At 37.2% G+C, this 19630-nt stretch overlaps 1 protein-coding gene across 2 annotated transcripts in view; it reads right to left on the bottom strand.

The window, feature by feature from the left end:
* Positions 1 to 19630, bottom strand: part of CDKL5 (cyclin-dependent kinase-like 5) — a 237155-nt gene that overhangs the window by 68920 nt on the left and 148605 nt on the right. For both annotated transcript variants that reach the window (XM_011995813.1, XM_011995815.1), the window contains 4 exons: positions 9321 to 9457; positions 4739 to 4859; positions 2778 to 2837; positions 360 to 450 (listed from right to left, as the gene is read on the bottom strand). In XM_011995813.1, coding sequence (XP_011851203.1) covers positions 360 to 450; positions 2778 to 2837; positions 4739 to 4859; positions 9321 to 9457 — 409 coding nt within the window. The remainder of the gene's footprint in view (positions 1 to 359; positions 451 to 2777; positions 2838 to 4738; positions 4860 to 9320; positions 9458 to 19630) is intronic.

The raw sequence follows: 19630 nt of genomic DNA on the forward strand, positions 1-19630 counted from the left end.
AGCCTACTGGAGGATAAGTTTCCAGGGATCAGAGATGGTCTGACCCAGCTGAGATCCCTAAACTAACCAGCTCCCAGATGACCTACCAGCTGACTAAAACTTCATGAGTGACTCCAAGACAGACGAGCAGAAGAACCACCCAGCTGAACTCGAACTGCTGATTCCCCTATGCCCAGAACTGTGAGCAAACAAAGTGCTTTGTTTCATACCATTAAGTTTTAGGTAGTTTGTTATACCGCAGTATGTAACTGACACATTTAATTAAGTGAAGTTCTTATTTTCCATAGATGAACTCAAAGCAAATGACAATAGAATCAGCAGATGTGGAAATGTCATTCTATTTTGGGATGGTAACTCACCCAAGTAAGAGCTCTGGGGACCGATACCATCTGGTGGCAACGTACTCTGTGTAATTAGCATTATTGCCTTCTGACAGATTACGAGCAAAACCTGAAAGATAGTAAAGTCCAAAGTTGTAACTTTGAAAAAGAAACAGTAATTCATGTTGGCAAAATATTTCAGCGCTAGTAATACTTTAAACAACATCAAAAGAATGTAATGACTGTTCTTACATGGGCTATTTATTAATAATATCCTTGCTATCTTAAAAAGTTAGTAGAGTGTTCCATGTCAATTGAAAGACATACAATGTATTCACTACAAACCCAGTCTCTTCACTATGCTAAAGAAAACCGTGTTTTCGAAGTCATCCCATGCTTTTATAATTATTCAGAGCATACTTTTAAATCAGTTCTCCCAATAAATGCAAACCTTAGGAAAAAAATGAAATAAAGTCCCCACAAAAGCTAGAAATCAATATCAAAGTCAAACTAACATACTGTAGACGGTCATTAATTTTGCTATGTGGCACTTACATAGTATTTGCATATGTATTGTTGCTGAGCAGTTCTAGCCCTTACATAAACAGTGATGGAAACAAAGCAGGCCAAAATTACTATCATCTCCTAATGACTGAGCATATTAGGGGTCTCTTAGTTACCAATTACAGATTCTACCACTACTTTTACCCCCACCCTTTGAAAAGGTTTTAGGGCTACTGCATAGCCACAAAATAAGGCAGGAGGATAAGTTAATCATCCATCTAACTCACCAAACACAATATAGGTTCACTGTGAATAGTTATAGAGAATCAGAACATTTAAATTAAGGGTAAAAATTAAGGTGTACGTCAGTTTTGAGACATGGAAAATAGTGTTTCTTAAAATGAAATGGTAAAAAATAAAAACAATCCCAGCATAAAACAAAACCCCTAACTTCAGATAATCAATGTTTCTTCATAAGACACGCTTTGAAGAAATATTTGTATTTTTGAATGGGGTTCTTCAAGTCAGACCAAGGAGTGCGTACTCTGGGAGCGGAAGCAATTAGGAAGTCCTTGCTAGGGATACACAGGACACAGAATACCGCATGTGGTGCTGCCAGGAGTAACTTCCTGACCATTTACAACAGTCTTTTCTCTGAGAAATAATGCCAGACCAGGAGTAATCTTTTCCTACTATTAACCATTCTATAGGCATTCTTTTATATTTATAACTTGCTTTATATTTTCAGTAACTTAAGTCTCTGCTTTGGGTGGTAATCACAATTATGGACAGGAAATCAGAAACAGATGCTGTTCCTGAAAATCGTAAAGCTAAGAAAATGCTAAAAATGCCACAATTAAAATCTTTCAGATCCAGTATTCAATATTTCCTTTTTCCTAAGCACATTCTTTATAAATTTAGGACATAGAAAGACTCTTTTACATACTATTCCTTATCATAAAGTATGACGAAAATTAAGTCCTGTAAAATATTTTTTCTCAGGCAAACAGGTTGATAATATTCAAAATCTTTGAAAATACTGAGTGACAACAGCTACACATGCTTCCAATTGCTACACTGGACAAAATGGGTCATTCTACGAAGCAAATTTTGACAATGCCTCTATTTCTTGCTTGTGTAATTCACCTCCTATGCACTAATCTGATCTACTTTTTCCTTATAAGGAGAGGGATTCTTAGTTATATGTGGAGGTTTACATTGTATTTGTGATTATATTTAAATATGTGAAAAAAGACATTTAAAAAATCAAGTGTTTATTTTTCAGCACACAGGTCAGGCAAAATTATTATTTTAAAAAGTGACCCATGACCTAAACAACCCTAACATACAATCTAAATTTTTTTTCTGAATTATTTTAATTTAAATGTTTAACAGAGCTTAATACAGAGTTATCTACATGGGAGACATAGACAATTTTCTACTAGGAGAGAGTACAACTAAAAAAATTTCCCTATACATTCAATCAAAAGCTGGAATATTATACATTACTAATCCCATTCATTGAACATTTAGAGGGAACAAATGAAAATGTTCTAAAAATGTCTTTTGACTTTACAGATATATAACAATTGCATATACAAAATACTTATGTGTATTTATAGAAGAATATTTTAGTGTTTATGATTAAACTTGGAACAACTATCAATATTAAAAAAAAATTTTTGTGAAGTCAGTAGATATTGGGTGTATGGGTGTATTTGCTTTGAATTCTGATTAAACAAAAACCATGATAAAATTTTAAAAATAGACAATACTCTGAAGAGAGCAGTACTCTTCCAGCAATCAATTTTTCAACATATGACTCAAAAGAATGTTCCTCTACCAATTTAAGTCAAAACATAACAATTACTTTTAATATTCCTTTAAAAGCTACCTATGTGTTACAATAAATTAATTCTGTAAGTACCAGGACTTAATTTCTTTTTAACTTACCAAAGTCACACAGTTTTAGGACATCATTGTGGCTGATTAAGAGATTTTCTGGTTTTATATCTGGAGTGTCAAGATAAAAAAAAATTAGTAAAAATGTTCTATGTTCTCCTGATTGACACTGTTATCTAGAGTAATTTCAATAGAAAACTGTGGCAGCAAAAAGAAACGTAACATATTTTATGCTGGTACATAAAAGTTTCAATGAATTTCTTTTTCAGAAACATGCAGACCACAACTTCAAAAACAATTTTTTCCTCTTTAAATATTAAAAGGATTAGTTGGATCTCTGAATTTTAAGAATAATTAAATCTAGGCCAACATATTTCAAAAAACTATTATTACCTCATAAAATACTAATAATACAAATTTTGGGAGATAGAAATATAAAATGCTTACACCCACGAAATACTTTAAAAATACATGAGAATAAGTAGCTAGCATTATATTTACTGGAAAAAAAATACAAGATATGCTTTCTGTTACATTCTTCTACATAATTTCTATATTTACATCTCTTTAGCTTTTCTGTATGGTTCACAATTATCAATGTCTAATGCTGAAGCCATACTGGATGAGTCAAATTAAGACTTCTAATTTTTTCCATGGATGTTATGAAGATGTGGTGGGAGTTAAGTAGAAATTCACAGAAAATGCAGTTGAATTCTCTCCTTGGGAGGCATCTCACAATTGTATTTTTAGAATAGAATACCCATCATCTTTATCATATGGTAAAGGTGCAAATGGAGAAAGGGCAGAGGTAGTGAAATCTGTAGATTTCAAATCATGGTTTCTACCATTAATTTGCAACCACTGATTCACTATGCACGTAACCAAATCACAGTATCATGATGGAAATGCACCTAACTCAGCTCCTTATTAATATCCCCAAACTACAGTATAGACTGTTACTAGAATCATTACCCCAGACACTAGATGTCCAGTTGACGTAGAGATCTACCCATGCTACCAACAATCTTGATAAGGTAATTGCTATGAGAGTCAAATGCAAGAGAAATATAAACTGTTTCTAGGAATAACAGACGTTGGCATTCTTCATATGACCTTTAAACTATTCTTACAAGTGAGAATTTTTAAAAGTGATATCCTTGTGCATTTGTGTATAGGTAAATTAAAATGTAGCATTCTTTTATCTGCTAATCCAAAGACAAAACATAGATACTGCAATATTTTTTATAAATATTTAGGGTCACTGTTGTATTAATTTGCATCCCACTACTGTAAAACTCTCCAATGCAAGAGAGATTATCAGGAGAAGATAATGGGTGTAGAGTCAAATATGATGCTGAGCAAGTAATTTCCCTTTCATTGTTATAAACCACCCACTTCATGGCAGTAAAGGACAAAACAGTTTATGGGAGTATAATTATGACCTTTATGCGAGGTTGATCATGCCTGCAACTGCAGACAATGGGCACTTTTCACTAAGGGGTAGGGAAAATTAGGAGGTGAAGATACATACTGGAGATTGTTGGTGTAAGAAGGAATGAGACATGAGTGCCAATAGGGGCCGGTGACTTAGGGACCACCTATATAAAGCCTGATTCAGAGTTGTTTCACATTACCTGGTCTACCTGCAGGACCAAGGCTATAGAGATCAACATTTTGCTCTTCTCCTATCCCCAAATAAGTTTCAAAGTTCACATTTGTTGAGTTCTCTTATATCACCAGGCATTTCTACAGTTTGGAGTGGATCTATAATAGTTATACAAACGTAAAGATTTCACTACAATATCCAAATAAATTTGTAATCCATCCTTTTGGTGACAGAAAAGGAGATTTGGAGAGCAAATGATTTCTCATGTTTTGCACTTTCAAAATATATTTAATTTAAAAGGCAATGCCAATGCTTATGAAAATATTCTTAAAGACATTAACATGTGAAATACTCTTAACTTTACTTGATGTTTTAATATTTTCCATTTTAAAAATCTCATACTCACCTCGATGGACAATATCATTCTTATGGCACCAATGAATAGCCTTGATTAGCTGATAGATGTAGCTTTTTACTTTCTCAGGTGGAACTCCATTTGGCATTTCTTCCAGCAATTCCAGCATATTCTAAAAATTAAATAGTCATTAATTTCCCAAATTAGGTAGGCCTGTAAATTATGTATTAACAATTTTACAAAGCATCTAGAATAATTCATCCAATATAGAGCATTTTTTTTATTGTTTTGCTTTCTATCTACAACTTTTTCATGCTGAATCAGCATTAAAATTGTGGCTTTCTTTTATGAGGAATTCCATTTTTACTATTCCCTAATGCTACTCCAAATAATAACCCTGTATACTTTTCACTCTCCCTAAAGGTTTTCAGGCATTATTTTAGAATAATTAGAAGAGAAAAACAATACAAAGTAGATATATGACACTGTAATGTATAAAGGGGGGAAAGAGTCCTTTTTAACACAGTGTGCTGTATCTCTGCAACAGAACCTTGTGATAAAAATCAAGCCTTTAAAATACATCTGGAAGATCTGGGAAATATTCTTGGAAGAAAAAAAAGATCTCTAAAATTAAAAATGATCAATACATTTAGTACAAAAATTCAAACAGGCCAGAAAATACTATTGAAATAAAGAGTCACAGACCCCATACAATTCAATATTCAAAAACCTTAATTTGGAGTCAGACACCATTATAAATAAAATTCATGCAAAATTTTTTATTATGTAGAAACTCCACTTAGCCAGTCTCTATTGAATTTCCAGATTAACCATTCTCTTTCCCACTGTAAAGTACAAGTAAGGCCCATGGTACAATCATAGCTTATTGTTTGTAGGCAACCATCCAGGATAGCAGTTCTCAAACTGTGACATGTGGATCTGTGGGGTCTCAGACCTTGTGGAGGGCCCATGAAGTCAAAACTATATTCATAATAAGATTGTGATGTTTGCCTTTTTCACTGTGTTGGCATTTACACTAATGGTACAAAGCAACAATGGGTAAACTGCTGGCACCTCAGCATGAATAAAGGCATTGGATTCTTTAATCCAGTTAAACCTTGCGTTTAAAAAAGAAAACAGAAGTTTTAGTTAAGGGCATCCTTGATGAAGCAGTACAAAATATTACTTTGACTAAATTTCAATTCTTGACTACATGTCTTTTTTGGAATCTGCATGATAAAATGGCAGACTGCACATAAAGCCCTTCTGCTGCACATGCGCCATCTGTCCAATGCTTGTCCTGAGGGAAAGCACTTGGAGGATTGAGATGCAAGCTGAACGAGCTGCTTTTTATGTGGAACGCCATTTTTTACTTGAAAGAATAACTGACATACAAACTTATCTATGTTAACATGCAATATGCTTATTGTTATTTTAAAATGAACTAATATTTTTATATTGCTTGGTCATGACTAATATGAGAAACACTAATAGATAAAATACACATAAACAAAAAGTTCTTCGGGTTCCCAATAATTTTCAGAGTGTGAAGGGGTCATAAGACCAGTTAGAAAATCACTGCTCTAATTTGGCCTCACAGTTTTGTTCCCACCAGTCAAGTTGTATACCTATAAAGAATCAGTTGTATTTACTCCCATGCCTATTTATAACAGATACACTTGTTATTTTAATACAATTAAATACCATATAAACCAATGAAATAATGTTTCTTAAAAAAAGAGTTGCTGTTTATAAGAAAACAAAGTTGAATACTTTAGAAAGGCTTAATAATAAAGGAAAAGCCACTAAACTTATTGCCATCTAATCAAACGTGAGACAACTACAAAACACTGGCAAGGAATGGGTGCTAGTGGGGATAAGCATGTCCATTGAAGGATTCTGCACTGAGATTGCTTTGCAGATGTTTTTGTGCATTTGCTTTACCTTAAAGATGCATTATGAGTATGACGTATGTAAAAAAGACCAATCAGAACTTCAGAAGAGTGACAGGCAAAAGGACTTGACCCTACCTTTATAGCGTGTTAAATGAATACATACAGTATTTATGTTTCCAATTAAAATAAACATTTTAAGTATGTATGCATCGTTTTTTGATTCTCCATTTGAATTCTCTTTTTCAATTAACAAATTCATAGACGGTCCCAAAAGGACAGGTGGAATAGGAAGGCTTTGTAATACGGAAAACAAATTGTATCTCTTGTTTCATATTCTATTCTAAATTCCTCAGTGGCAGAGATATTGTCTTCCAGTATCCAGTCTTCCCTTACTCCGCAGGAACACAATTTTCAAGTGGAGGCCTAGCTGCCCAGAACAAAGAGTACGTTTCTCTTCTGCCTTGCAGCTAATGTGGTCATGCAATGATGTCCTGGCCAATGGGATGTGACAGCTGGAACTCTATCCTGACCTTGAGGACAAGGTCACCTCAGTGTGGTGGAGCAGAGCTGCCACACTAGTCCTATACTGCCCTACCTTTGTATTTATATGTGAGGGCGAAAGAAACTTCTATTTTGTTTAAGCCTCTGTAATCCTGGGTCTCTGTTACTAGCCCCTTATCCCTTAGAGAACTTTCTCCTTGCTCTCCTGAGACTCACTGTCAATTATGACGTACTGCCACTAATGTGGCAGGTGTGACAGTCATGTTCTACCTAAGAACCACAGGGTCGGGGGAAGAATCTCAGGCCTGACTCTCAGAAGACTGGAGTTCTAGTAGCAGCTCAGCCATTTACCAGCAGGGAGATCTCAGACATACAAAACTGCCTCTCCCAGTGAGGAAACAGATACACAGAGGTGACTTCTCCATTTGTTGTATTAAATTATTATTAATAATGAACAACCACCATGAGTAGAACAGAAATAAAAAAGATAAACTAAAAGAGATGTCAAAATTTTCTTATTTGGTAGTGAAAACTACAAACTGCATGATTATTTATGACAATGAAAAAATAAAAAGCAGCCAGGCATGGTGGCGTGCACCGGTAGTCCTAGCGACTCAGGAGGCTGAGGTGAAAGATTTGCTTGAGCCCAGGAGTTTGAGGCTGCAGTGTGCTATAATCATACCTGTGAATAAACACCACACTCCAGCCTAGGCAATATAATGAGACCCCATCTCTAAAAATTTTTTAAAAAATAAAGAGTATCTGGTTTCCCCTGGAATCCTACTATAGCAATCCTTTTTTTTTTTTCTTTTTTTTTTAAATAGAACTTTTTTTTAAAAACCAACTTTTAGTTTTATTTTGGTATGGAAGTTACCTTAGAGGAATGTATAAATTGACACAGAAAAAGAAACTTAAAACAGATTCTGGAAAAGGAACATAAAGCAGTGGTTTAAGACTACAAAGAACCTTCCAGTACCATTCCAGTTTCTCTAGTAACTAAATTATTACATGTACTTTTTTTTTTATTATTTCAAAAAAACTATTTGTAAAGTCTGAATGCATTCAAAGTCACATTACTGGTCAGTTACCCTGGCAATACTGCCTTCCATTTGGTTATAACAATGTTGATACTCTGTCATTTATGGTATAGCAAGAACCTGGATATAGACCTGCAGCCAACATAAACCTCTCCTGCTTCAACCTTCTTTGGACAACAGCATAGGAATTGGCAGGAGCCACCTATTTACTCATCAAGAAAACTTGCTTAAAGGTTTGCCTGGCTCTAGTTTCTTCTACTGTTGTTAAAGTGTTTATCTGTTTAAGTTTTTGACCATTTAACAACTGCTGTAGGTCAGCTGCTCTCCAAGAAATTTCTCTTCTTCTTTTTCTTTAGAGACAGGGTCTCACTATGTTGCTCAGGTTATTCTCAAACTCCTGAGGCTCAAGCGATCTGCCTGGCTCAGCCTCCCAAAGTGCTGGGATTACAGGTGTGAGCCACTGCACGAGGCCCCTCTCCAAGAAATTTCTAGGCACACATTATTGATTACTGTAACATACATTTGCCCTTAGGTCATGTTATTAAAATTGTCACCAACAAGTTGACCATTTTTTAATACATGCTAAGGCAAGTGTACAGACAGCTCAAACAATGCATGCTTTTCTTTCCTTTTCCAATGCTTGCAACTATTGACTTATGGTCTCATCTACCACCTCAAGCCTCACCTTAGGCCTCCTAGTACAGCTCCTTCCCTCAAATAAAGCCAAAGCACTGGCAGTTCACAAATGCTGCTTCCTGGGCCCACTCATTCCCCAGCCTAGGTCTAATTCAGTGTGGTATCTTATACAGCCTCTTCCAGCCTGTACCATCACTGTCAGCTTACCAGTTTCTCCCTCAGTTTAGGCTTAGTTAAGTCAAGTCTAAAAATTACTTGTTGAACATAGAGTTTAAGACTTCAGAAGCCAAATCAGTATATTGTTTAAACTTATGATTATCTCTATACAGTTTAATTGTACAAAACTCTTAAATATATTTCAGAATGTTTAGTGATTATGAACAACACTTTCATTTTTAAAGTCCTCAGATTATGAGTACATTGATAAGCCATATTAGATAACAGTATTTTCTTAAATAATGTCAGAAAAAAATAAAAAATAATTAAATAAAAGAATATTAAATAAAAGAACTAAATTAAATAAAAGAATAGGGCAAAACTGCACATTGGCAATTAATGACTTACTTTTTCAACATACTCAAACACCAAGTACAACTTCCCCCTCCGACGAAATGCTTCCTTCAGCTCCACAATGTTTTCCTGCTTGAGAGTCCGAAGCATTTTAAGCTCTCGTAAAGTCGTTTCTTTGACTTCTTCATTTTCTAGAATGTAAATAATGGTGAAGAGAGTAAAAGGAAAACTTTCAAGCTACTGTTCAAAGAATTCCAAGAACACTGAAAACACTCCAATTTCACTTTCCACTTTGAGTACTTCTGCATAAGAAGTCCAAGAATGGAATATTAAATAATATGTTTTCTTGTTGAAAGGATCAAGAATAAGAAAATCGAAGAAAGGGTTTACTTGATCAGCACAAACTTGACTTCCTGTTTATATTTTCTTATACTCCTTTTACTATGCGTATGTATAAAAATTTTCTTATACTTCTTTTACTATGTGTATGTATAAAAACACACTTACAGATACAATATAAGCATCCATTGTCATTTGAACTCTAACACTCTATACAAGGAAGGAAAGAGATTAAAAAGGCCATAAGGAATCAAAAGTATCAGTGTGCAGAGGAACCTCTATGCAGCCAGCATCTGTAGTAGCTGATGTTTTTAAGGATGGCATGAAGCTTTGGCCTAAAAGAGCATTTTATTCCTTAGGCTGCATGAGTCACCTCAGGGAGCAGAGGTCATGTGCCAAGCATCCACAATGCAAGTCACAGCCAAGTTGCAGGGAATTCTGAGAGTGTCTAATCTTCTCTCTGAACAGCAGCTGCTATAGGTTCCTGCTGTCCTCCCTGTAGCATGTCCATCTGTCCATCCCAGATGGTGTAGCTGTTCTGGGATGGAGAACTTATGCTGAACCAATAGACCCTCTTCCATACCATCAACTTCATTCATGATAACCTCCACGGTTATGGAGGAAGGACAGAAATCATATTAACTCTAATGGATTAATTGGCAGGGGAGTGATGAAAATAATATTTCTATTTAAGTGAGTTTGTATTATACCTTTAGATTTACCCGGGAAATCTTAACTACCATGTTTTTGCATATATGTACCAGGATACAGGTTCATAATCCTTCATCTACAAGTCCAAAATCCAAAACACAGTCTAAAAACTGAAAGCTTTTTCGAAGTTTGGGGCAAATTCACTGAGGGCTAACACATGAAATGACATGAGACTATTTACAGTCTTTGTTAATCCAATCTAATATGAACATTCATATGTTGTGCTATAGAAATACTACTTGATTACTGGGTACTATGCATTATAACATGCCACACGTCCATTCTAAAATCCAAAAATTATGAAGTCTAAAACACATGCAGCCACAAGCTTTTGGGTAAGGGCCAGAATCCCAGCTTGAGAGCTGTGTGACCCTCAGGATCAGACATGTCTTTCAGTGTGAGAAGGAAGAAAATGGAGTGTGGAGATAGGGGCACAGAAGCCTAATAAATACACTCTCTAGAAGAAAGGCTCTCTAAGCAAGGCACGCAGGAGGAAAAAGGCTGAATGGATTCCAAAGGGAGAGGGAAGATTCTAAATGCAGAGCCAGGAGTGTTTCCTCAGATTATTTTCTATCCCAGTCCCCTTTCCCAACCCTCCACTCAAACTGAGTTTAAAGAAAAGGGAAGGGCTTTGTAGCACCCGAGTATCCATAACAAACTGGGAGCATAGAGTCAACACTCCCTTGTGAACTGGTTACATAAGTGAAGTATTCTACTTTAGCCAGAAAGCTGTTGGAGAACACTGGAACACAGATTAGGACCAAGAGACATACTGCCTATGAGAACACAAGAACCAGCAGTAGGAAAGGTCAACTGTGCATAAGCAGTGAATTACCTGGCTCACACCAAGATGGTCAATAGGGAACTGGGTACTTACAGGGAAAAGAGCATGACAGTGGATGCCACCTGGCAGTGGGGGAATGTCTGAGATGCAATTGGGGACATCCCAAAGTAACTTAGAGGATTGGGAGAGGACAAAGGTCCAGGTGTTCTGCAAATTGGGGCTGCGCCAGAGCAGTGGTGTTCTGTGACTGTTAGAATGCTAAGGTAGCTGCAGCTGCTGAAGCCCAGGAATACCAGCAGTTTCCTAAAGAAGCAAGATCAGGAACATGCTTCTCTGATATCCCCTCTGAGTTACTCAAGGTTGGGGTAATCAAACTAAAATCCATCTATCTCTAAGAAACAGAATAACACATAGATCTCAAATAAGAAACAAATGATCTAACGAGGGACTAATTTAACAAGATACAAGTCTACTGATTACTCATGACCTGGTCTGTGCCTGTCTTTCCATCCCCATCTCATGTCCCTCTCCCTCACCTCCATCTTTCAGTTCCCAAAATAGCCCCAAACTTCATTTTTCCACCTTAATGGCCTTCAGACTTGCTCCTTCTGCCGACAATGCTCAGTCTACTACATAGACTCTTGACAGGGCTTGCTCCTTCAGGTCTTAGTTTAAATGTCACTCCTCCAGAGCCTTTCCCAGACCATGAAAGCAAGTAGGCCCCCATCCCCATTATTCCTTATCACAGTTCTGGACTTTTCTTTCACAGAACTTCTCACCATTTTTCTTGATATATTTGTTTGCTTAGTGGTATACAATCTATGCAACCACCCCTGCTAAATCAAGAGCTCAAGGAGGACAGGACTCAATTCCTCTGTTCAACAATATACACTAGGACTGTACCTGACACAAGGAGAGGTGATCAATACATTCTTCCTATATGAATGCTTCACCTGTGGCCGTAAGGAAATCTCTGCTCATACATGCCTAACTCTTCCTCACTTCAGTCACAGCAACTGGAGGGCAAACAATAGGCACTTTGCCTCCCAGTTTTCTTACAGCACTGTCAATTTCCTCAAGCACCGCTTATCACGCAGCATGATAAACTGAATTTCTTTTCTCCCTATTCACCTCTGTCCCTAGGTGTCTTCTACAGTATGTGATTAGAAACAATGGAGGACACAGAACACTGACAGTGCTCAGGGTCAAGAACGCACACATATACATGCACACAAATACCTAAATAGAAAGAAAATCATTAAGAGCATCCATAAGCTATGATGCTTGGTGAATTCTTGGTACTGGAAATGCAAATGAAAAAACATCGTACTATTATTTGTTACCAGCTTGTGGCAGTTTCACTTTGCTAATGGATAAACCCTCTTCAGAATGGCCGCATCAGAATGGTTTTAGTAGAAGGAACAGTGGACTAGGACTAGGGAGACCTAGATTCTGGACTCAGCCTTTTATTTTTATTTTATTTTATTTTATTTTATTATTTCATTTTGGACTCAGCCTTTTAATCAACCAACAGTACACCATGCAACTTTAGGCAAGCCACTTAAGTTTTCATCAGTAAAAGAAACAAATAAATGCCTCCATCTCCCAAAAATCCTATTGCCTTTTTCAAATCTAATAATCTATTATTTCTTTTCATTAAAATTTTATTGATTATGAGCCTAAACCTCATGGAACTTTGCTGCTTTGTTATACATACATTATTCGAATCTGTATTGACTCCACTTAACAATGGTTAGAGAAGATAAATGAATCATCAAAAAGCAGCACACAAAATTACCTAGAATGTAGCGCCCAAACAACCTCATCTGAGCAGCTGTTTTTAGGAAATAAAGGCTTTTCTACTTTATGCCAGTCATAGTATTAAAAGTTGAGGTAAACACTTGAGCACTAAGATTGCAATGAATGGGAACAGGCAGGAAGTGGAGTTAATTCCCTAAATTCAAGCAAAATGGGCGCTCTTCATTATTACTGGGTACATCCTATAATTTTGCTTTTCTAAGTACTTTGAAGGTTCCTGGCCTGCCCTGCACTTTATGATGAAAATTGTCAACTAAATTATCAGATGACGAGGGGAAAAGGAAGGCACAGTCGAATTACACAGGCTTCTCTTCTGGGAGGTACACAAAGTAGGAAAGCATTTTGCAAGGCATTACAAAATGCCTCACAAAAGCATTCAGTAAGGCATTTTCAAAGGATGGTAGCACAGCCCACTGAAATGAGCACAAAAATCACTGCCATGTAGTTGAAATAATCCCCATGGATTCTTTGTCTAGGCTAGGATTCTTTATCAAGGTTGGGCTCCAGTTTACAAATGAAGAAACCAAGTCTAGAAAGGATAACTTTCTCAGGGTGCATGAGCTGAAGGTCACATTCTACCTCATAGGAACAAAGGTGGCATAGTATACAATACAGTGAGTTTTGGAAAGTGAGTCACAGTACCCAGGTTGAGGTATAACTATGCTACCGTTTAGCTGAACGGCAAGGCGGCATTGTATGGGTGGAAGAAAAACTCAACGAAGATCCTGGGTCAGCATTTTAGTTGCAATTATTCACATACACGCCATGCAACTTTGGGCCTGAGGTCCATCATCTGTACACTGGGGCTGAGTTATACTGTATTATTCAGAAGGACTCTTCCCGAGTCCATACTTCTATGTGATAACTGCTTATGTGCATGCTGACCCACCTTGTCATCAGTTATCACTGAGGGGGTTTAGCTGAATGCAGGATCAACTCTGACAAAGTTATGTGCAGATATATAGAAACCCCACTGAGTGAGGACAAAATGGCAGGGTGGAAAAAGGATGTTAAGTAAAAACAACCCCAAAACTGTCCTACTTCTAAACTTACCAGTAAGGCAAGTTAACATACCTAAAAATCAGGAACGATTTACTAAAGTAAAAGAGAACAATTCTTAAGAAGAAAGATCACAGGAGCAAAGGAGATTAAAAGATAACTGATGAAAAGAGAAAAACCTAAAGATGAGCAGAAACTCTATTGTAACTCTATTTTTAAAGAACTGTGGGCTTAGAAAGGAAATCCAGGAATAGCTGTAACCTACTTTGTGAAATCACAAACCTGACATTTTTGTATAGCCGAAGAGCCCCCCCACCCCAAATGGACCTTTAAACAGATAAACTGATAAAGCAAAATCAACCCATCCTTGATCAAAACCACGGGGGTGCCATATTTGAGTCTGGTTGCTCTTATTGAAGAAGGGAGATCAACAGACAGACATTGTGCCTGAGGGAGTTTGAATGCTAGTGCTACTGTTACATACGCCAAGAAAGATGAGGACCCTCCAATCTTTAGAGATGAAGAACAGGTAAAAGCACAGTAGAAATTTATGAAATCACAGAAGATGTAAAATGATCACCAAATCCTAGAAGAATCCCTGAAGTTTGAAGGAGGTCCATGTTGAAAATGAAAAGGAAGTATGGTAAAACCATGACTAGCCAGAATGCTCAAGCTCAGTTAATCAAATTCTTTGTTTAGTCAAGGGTTGGACTTTTTGTTTCAAGGCCTCTTTCACATAGAAATCAGGCTCTTGAATTTAAGGACTACAGATTACGAACTCTGGTTTTGTACCATTATATAAAATAAGAGACCAGAGTACTCCTGATCCAGAGATCAGTATAGAGCTTTCCAGTGTGTCTGGGTAAACAGAAGAATAAAATAAATTAGAAGACAGAACAGATGATCAATTAAATGTTTTCTAACAATTAAGAAGAATATGTCCATTCCAAGAGGAAGATAGTTCTCTATAGAAAACATTAAGCAGCAGAATATGAAATGCAAGTAATTTTATTTCATATAAAAGCAGAGACAAAACCTAAGTTTCATCTTAAATGTAGACTACTGCATAGCTCCCTGGAGTCAGCCTCCTTGCCATGCACAGAGGCCCAGTGACAAGCAGAGAGGCTCTCCTCTCACTCCATCACCTTACATTTAAGGAAAGATGGAAAAGTCTAAAGAAGCAAAAAGAATGTCCAAATGTATGTCAAAAATAAATTCTAGACAATAGGTTTTCCTCAAGTAAAGGTTGGACAGACAACGTTTTGAATTCTTGCTGGTCCAAAGCTATATAATCTAAATCAGCGCTCTTGGGTTATTTAATAAATTGAGGACAGCAGACACTTGTACTTGTGTATGTATGAGAATGACAATCCAATAGTGATACATTATCATCTGAACATCAAACCTCATTGTAGAAGATGGGAGTCATAGGAAGGGTGGAAGAATTGGGCTAAATTTGTAATTTATACATAGTCTGAAAAGTGCCTTTTAACTAAATAATCTCTAGTATCTTTATGGTCTATGGTCATTTTTTTCCCTTCTCAGAAATTCCAAATAATGAGCAGAACTATTACAATGAACAGAACTAATACAATGGAGACTTCTGGTTGGTCAGGTGTTTACTAGATAAAATTTCTCTGCAGGAACTTAATAGCCAAACTTAGAATACCATCATTTAGGGTATCTTAAATAACTCATTATCAGAGACTCCAAATTTATGAAGTGTCAACAAGCATCAAAACAAGAAAAAATTAACTAATGAAGTAAGCTCAGACAAAAATTTTTTGTTACTCAAACATTCTTCCCTTTTAACAGGAATCTATATCGCCAAGTCACGGTGTCAAAGTCTTTCAGAGAGAATCACAGGCAAAGACACTGATAAATTATCGGATAGAACTGTATCTGCTAACAACTAGAGAATAAAAACCTCAAAAAGCCAAGGCTTGGTGGCTCATGCCTGTAATCCCAGCATTTTGGGAGACTGAGGCAGGAGGATCTCTTGATCCCAGGAGTTCGAGACCAGCCTGAGAAACACAGCGAGCCTTCGCCTCTACAAAAAAAGAAAAAATTAGCTGGGAGTGGTAGTGTGCACCTATAGTCCCAGCTACTTTGGGAGGCTGAGGCAGGAAGATTGCTTGAGCCCAGGAGTTCGAGACCAGCCTGAGAAACATGGCGAGCCCTCGCCTCTACAAAAAATGAAAAAATTAGCTGGGAGTGGTAGTGTGTACCTGTAGTCCCAGCTACTTCGGGAGGCTGAGGCAGGAAGATTGCTTGAGCCCAGGAGTTCAAGGCTGTATTGAGCCATGACGATGCTACTGCACTCTACCCTGGGATATGGAGCAAGACCCTGTCTCTCCCCCGCCCCGCCCTACACACACAGCCTGAAAAAGAAGAAGACACATAGACAGGAATAAAAAAAGAAGAGAAAACTGACAAAGCTTTTTATATATTTCTTAATCACCCTGTTTACTATATAAGCTATTCATTGGCCTAGCCTACAATTTTACTTTAAAAACTGTTCCTCCTCCCAAAAAGGTTAACACTTGATTCTTTCTTGAAATAGCATATTAGTTGCTACTATAACCTAACTCGTGTTAACTATAAACTTATTTTCATAATTTTAGTTTCATTTTACCCACTTAAAGTCCCAAAATAAACTTTTATTTGCTATGAAATTTTGATTCCCATTTTAAATAGTGATCTATCATCCTGGGATAATAAAGACTTCTTGAACTAAATAGTAGTCTAACAAAATATAGTTTCACAAACATTTTACATAAATTTGTGAATACATATGAATTTAACAAGAAAGTAGGACATTAGCAAAATCTTTTAAAGCTACTAGAAGTTAACATATATTCTCACAAAATATTCCGTGATATTAGTGAGAGAATACATGGTCCCCAACTTACAATGGTTTGACTTCTATTTTTTGACTTTACAATAGCATGAAAGCCATATGCGTTCAGGAGAAACCATACTTAGAATACCCATAAAATCATTCTGGTTTTCACTTTTACTACAGTATTCAATAAATTACATGAGCTATTCAACACCTTATTATAAAATAGGCCTTGTTATATGATTTTGCCTAACTATAGGCTAATGTAACTGTTCTGAGTATGTTTAAAGGAGGCTAGGCTAAAGCTATGATGTGTGGTAAGTTGAGTGCAGTAAAGGCTTTTTTTGGAGACAGAGTCTCACTCTGTTGCCTAGGCTAGAGTGCAGTGGCATGATCACGGCTCACTGCTGCCTCAACCTTCTGGGCTCAAGCAAGCCTCCTACATCAGCCTACTGAGTGGCTAGGACTACAGGCATGCACCACCATGCCTGGCTAATTTTTAAAAAATTTTTTTGCAGATACAGGGTCTCGCCATGTTGCTGAGCCTGGTCTCAAACTCCTGGGCTCAAGCGATCCTCCTGCCTCGGCTTCCCAAAGTGCTGGGATTACAAGTGTGAGCCAGCACGCCCAGCCAAAGCATTTTGTACGTAACAATTTTTTCCACTTATGATGGGTTACTGGGATGTGGCCTCATCACAAGTCAAGGAGCATCTGCACTGGATTACCTTGAACATGGCTCAGACCAAGTGCAGATCCTATTTCAGTTCACAATATTTTTACAGGATTATTTCATTATCTTCACTAAGACTTTTAAACATTAGATCTAGATAATCACTGCCATAATATCAAATGAATATTTCAAGAATAACTAATAAAGGGGATTAATGAGAGCTACATGACAATGAGGGCAATATTATCATGACACTCTGTTTTTTATTATAATTGGCTAAAATTTAAGATAATAAACTGATTGAGAATTAAATGGTTTACACAGGGGTTGAATAGACATCCTTACCTGAATGAGACTATCTATATACACTTCACACTCCAAAAGAGTTGTTTACCGAACATGTATCCTTTCTTTCCATTAAGCAAGACACTACTCCAGCCAGAGAAAAAGGGTAAAGACAGAAAAAAGAGAGCACTAGTACCTCCCTGGGAGAAATGTAAACAGCAGGTAAGTGGGCCAGACTGGAATGAAAAAGTTTATGAATAATAGGATATATCTTTGGGTTCTAGCACAGAAATGTTTTGGAAGTATCCCTCTAGAAGTATGTGTAGGTGGTACGTAGGTGTCATTGACAAGGTGGGGTGGGTGATAAGACTGCATGCCTCTGAGGGATGGTGAGTGATAATGGTCTAGCAGAGATGAGGGCAGACCAGACTAATGTTTTGTTGGTTTAATAAAATAAGGGCAGATCAAATGCTTTCCATGTCTAGACTATTCATGCATTCCCAATACCATGTCTAGAAACAGTTTCTCTCACCTCAAAATGATCCAAGTTCCATGTCTCCATTCAGGCAATAACTGTTCTCTACTGTGTTTTATTGTTATTTATTTGCAGGTCTTAATTCTCCTAATAGGTCATATGCTTCTTGAAAGTATCCACACCTCAACTCTTACAGCACTTCACTCAGTGCTCAATGAATTTCAATGGATACACTAGATTTCTACTCTAAAGCTATCATAACACAGGTAAAAATATATAATTGAAGCTAAGAATTGGTATGCACAAGATAGAGATTATAAAGAACATGGTATTCACTTAAAAAGAAAGTAATGGGGCTGGACAAGGTGGCTCATGCCTGTAATCCCAGCACTTTGGGAGGTCAAGGCGGGCGGATCGCTTTGAGCTCAGCAGTTGGAGACCGGCCTGGGCAACATGGTGAAACCCTGTCTCTACAAATAAAATACAAAAAAATTAGCTGGGCGTGGCGGCGCACACCTGTAATCCCAGCTACTCAGGAGGTTGTGGCTGTACAATCACTTGAGCCTGGGGAGTAGAGGTTGCAGTGAGCCAAGATCGCGCCACTGCACTCCAGCCTGAGTGACAGTGTGAGACCCTGTCTCAGAAACAGAAAAAGATGGCACACATGGCCTAGATTGTACTTTTTACAAAATCTGATGACAGTTATTATTTTTGGTGGTAACTGATGCTTGCCAATATGCCCTGAAAGATGAATGCACAGCCAGAAGCCTTTACATGCATGCGAAGATTGTGCTCTGATCTACTGTTGCAACCACTCTTTTTAGGAAATCACCATTTGTCTCTCAGCCACCTGTTGACCCAAAGTCACTGCTCAAAGAGCTCATTTCCAATGGTATCACAGTGGGATGGCCTGGGGCTACTGCTTCCTGCTAGACCACAAATATCCCATTTGAAGCAAGATTTTTTTGTCTCCCCAGAACAAGCAAAAAGTTCTTTTTTACCTTCCCCTTTTTACCTTCCCTTTATGCCTGCCCATACAATGACTGCTAAAGTTCCCAGCTGATATGCATGTGTTTCATATAACTAGCACATCAGAGATGGATTACATCAAATACTACTGCATCTATCCTGGAGCAAGTCCCTTTTTGTTATTTAATGTTTGCTAAGTCTCTGAGGTGAGGGTTCATAAATATAGAGGCTGGTGTCTTACATCACTTAGGGGATGTGTGCTGATGAAGGTAAGTTATGACTGCTATTTCCATACTTCTGATTAGATATCAAGATTGATGCTGTGTTGATACTTCTTACACCTAGACCATAGTTTTTCAAAGAGCAGGCTCTGACTTATTAGTGGTGAAGTCAATCTATTTGATGTCACAATAGGTATTTATATGAACAGGAGAGAACAGAAAGTAGAGAGCTTCGCATTCATATAACAAAG

Source organism: Mandrillus leucophaeus, unplaced genomic scaffold (assembly GCF_000951045.1).
Source record: "Mandrillus leucophaeus isolate KB7577 unplaced genomic scaffold, Mleu.le_1.0 Scaffold499, whole genome shotgun sequence".
Taxonomy (NCBI): Eukaryota; Metazoa; Chordata; class Mammalia; order Primates; family Cercopithecidae; genus Mandrillus; species Mandrillus leucophaeus.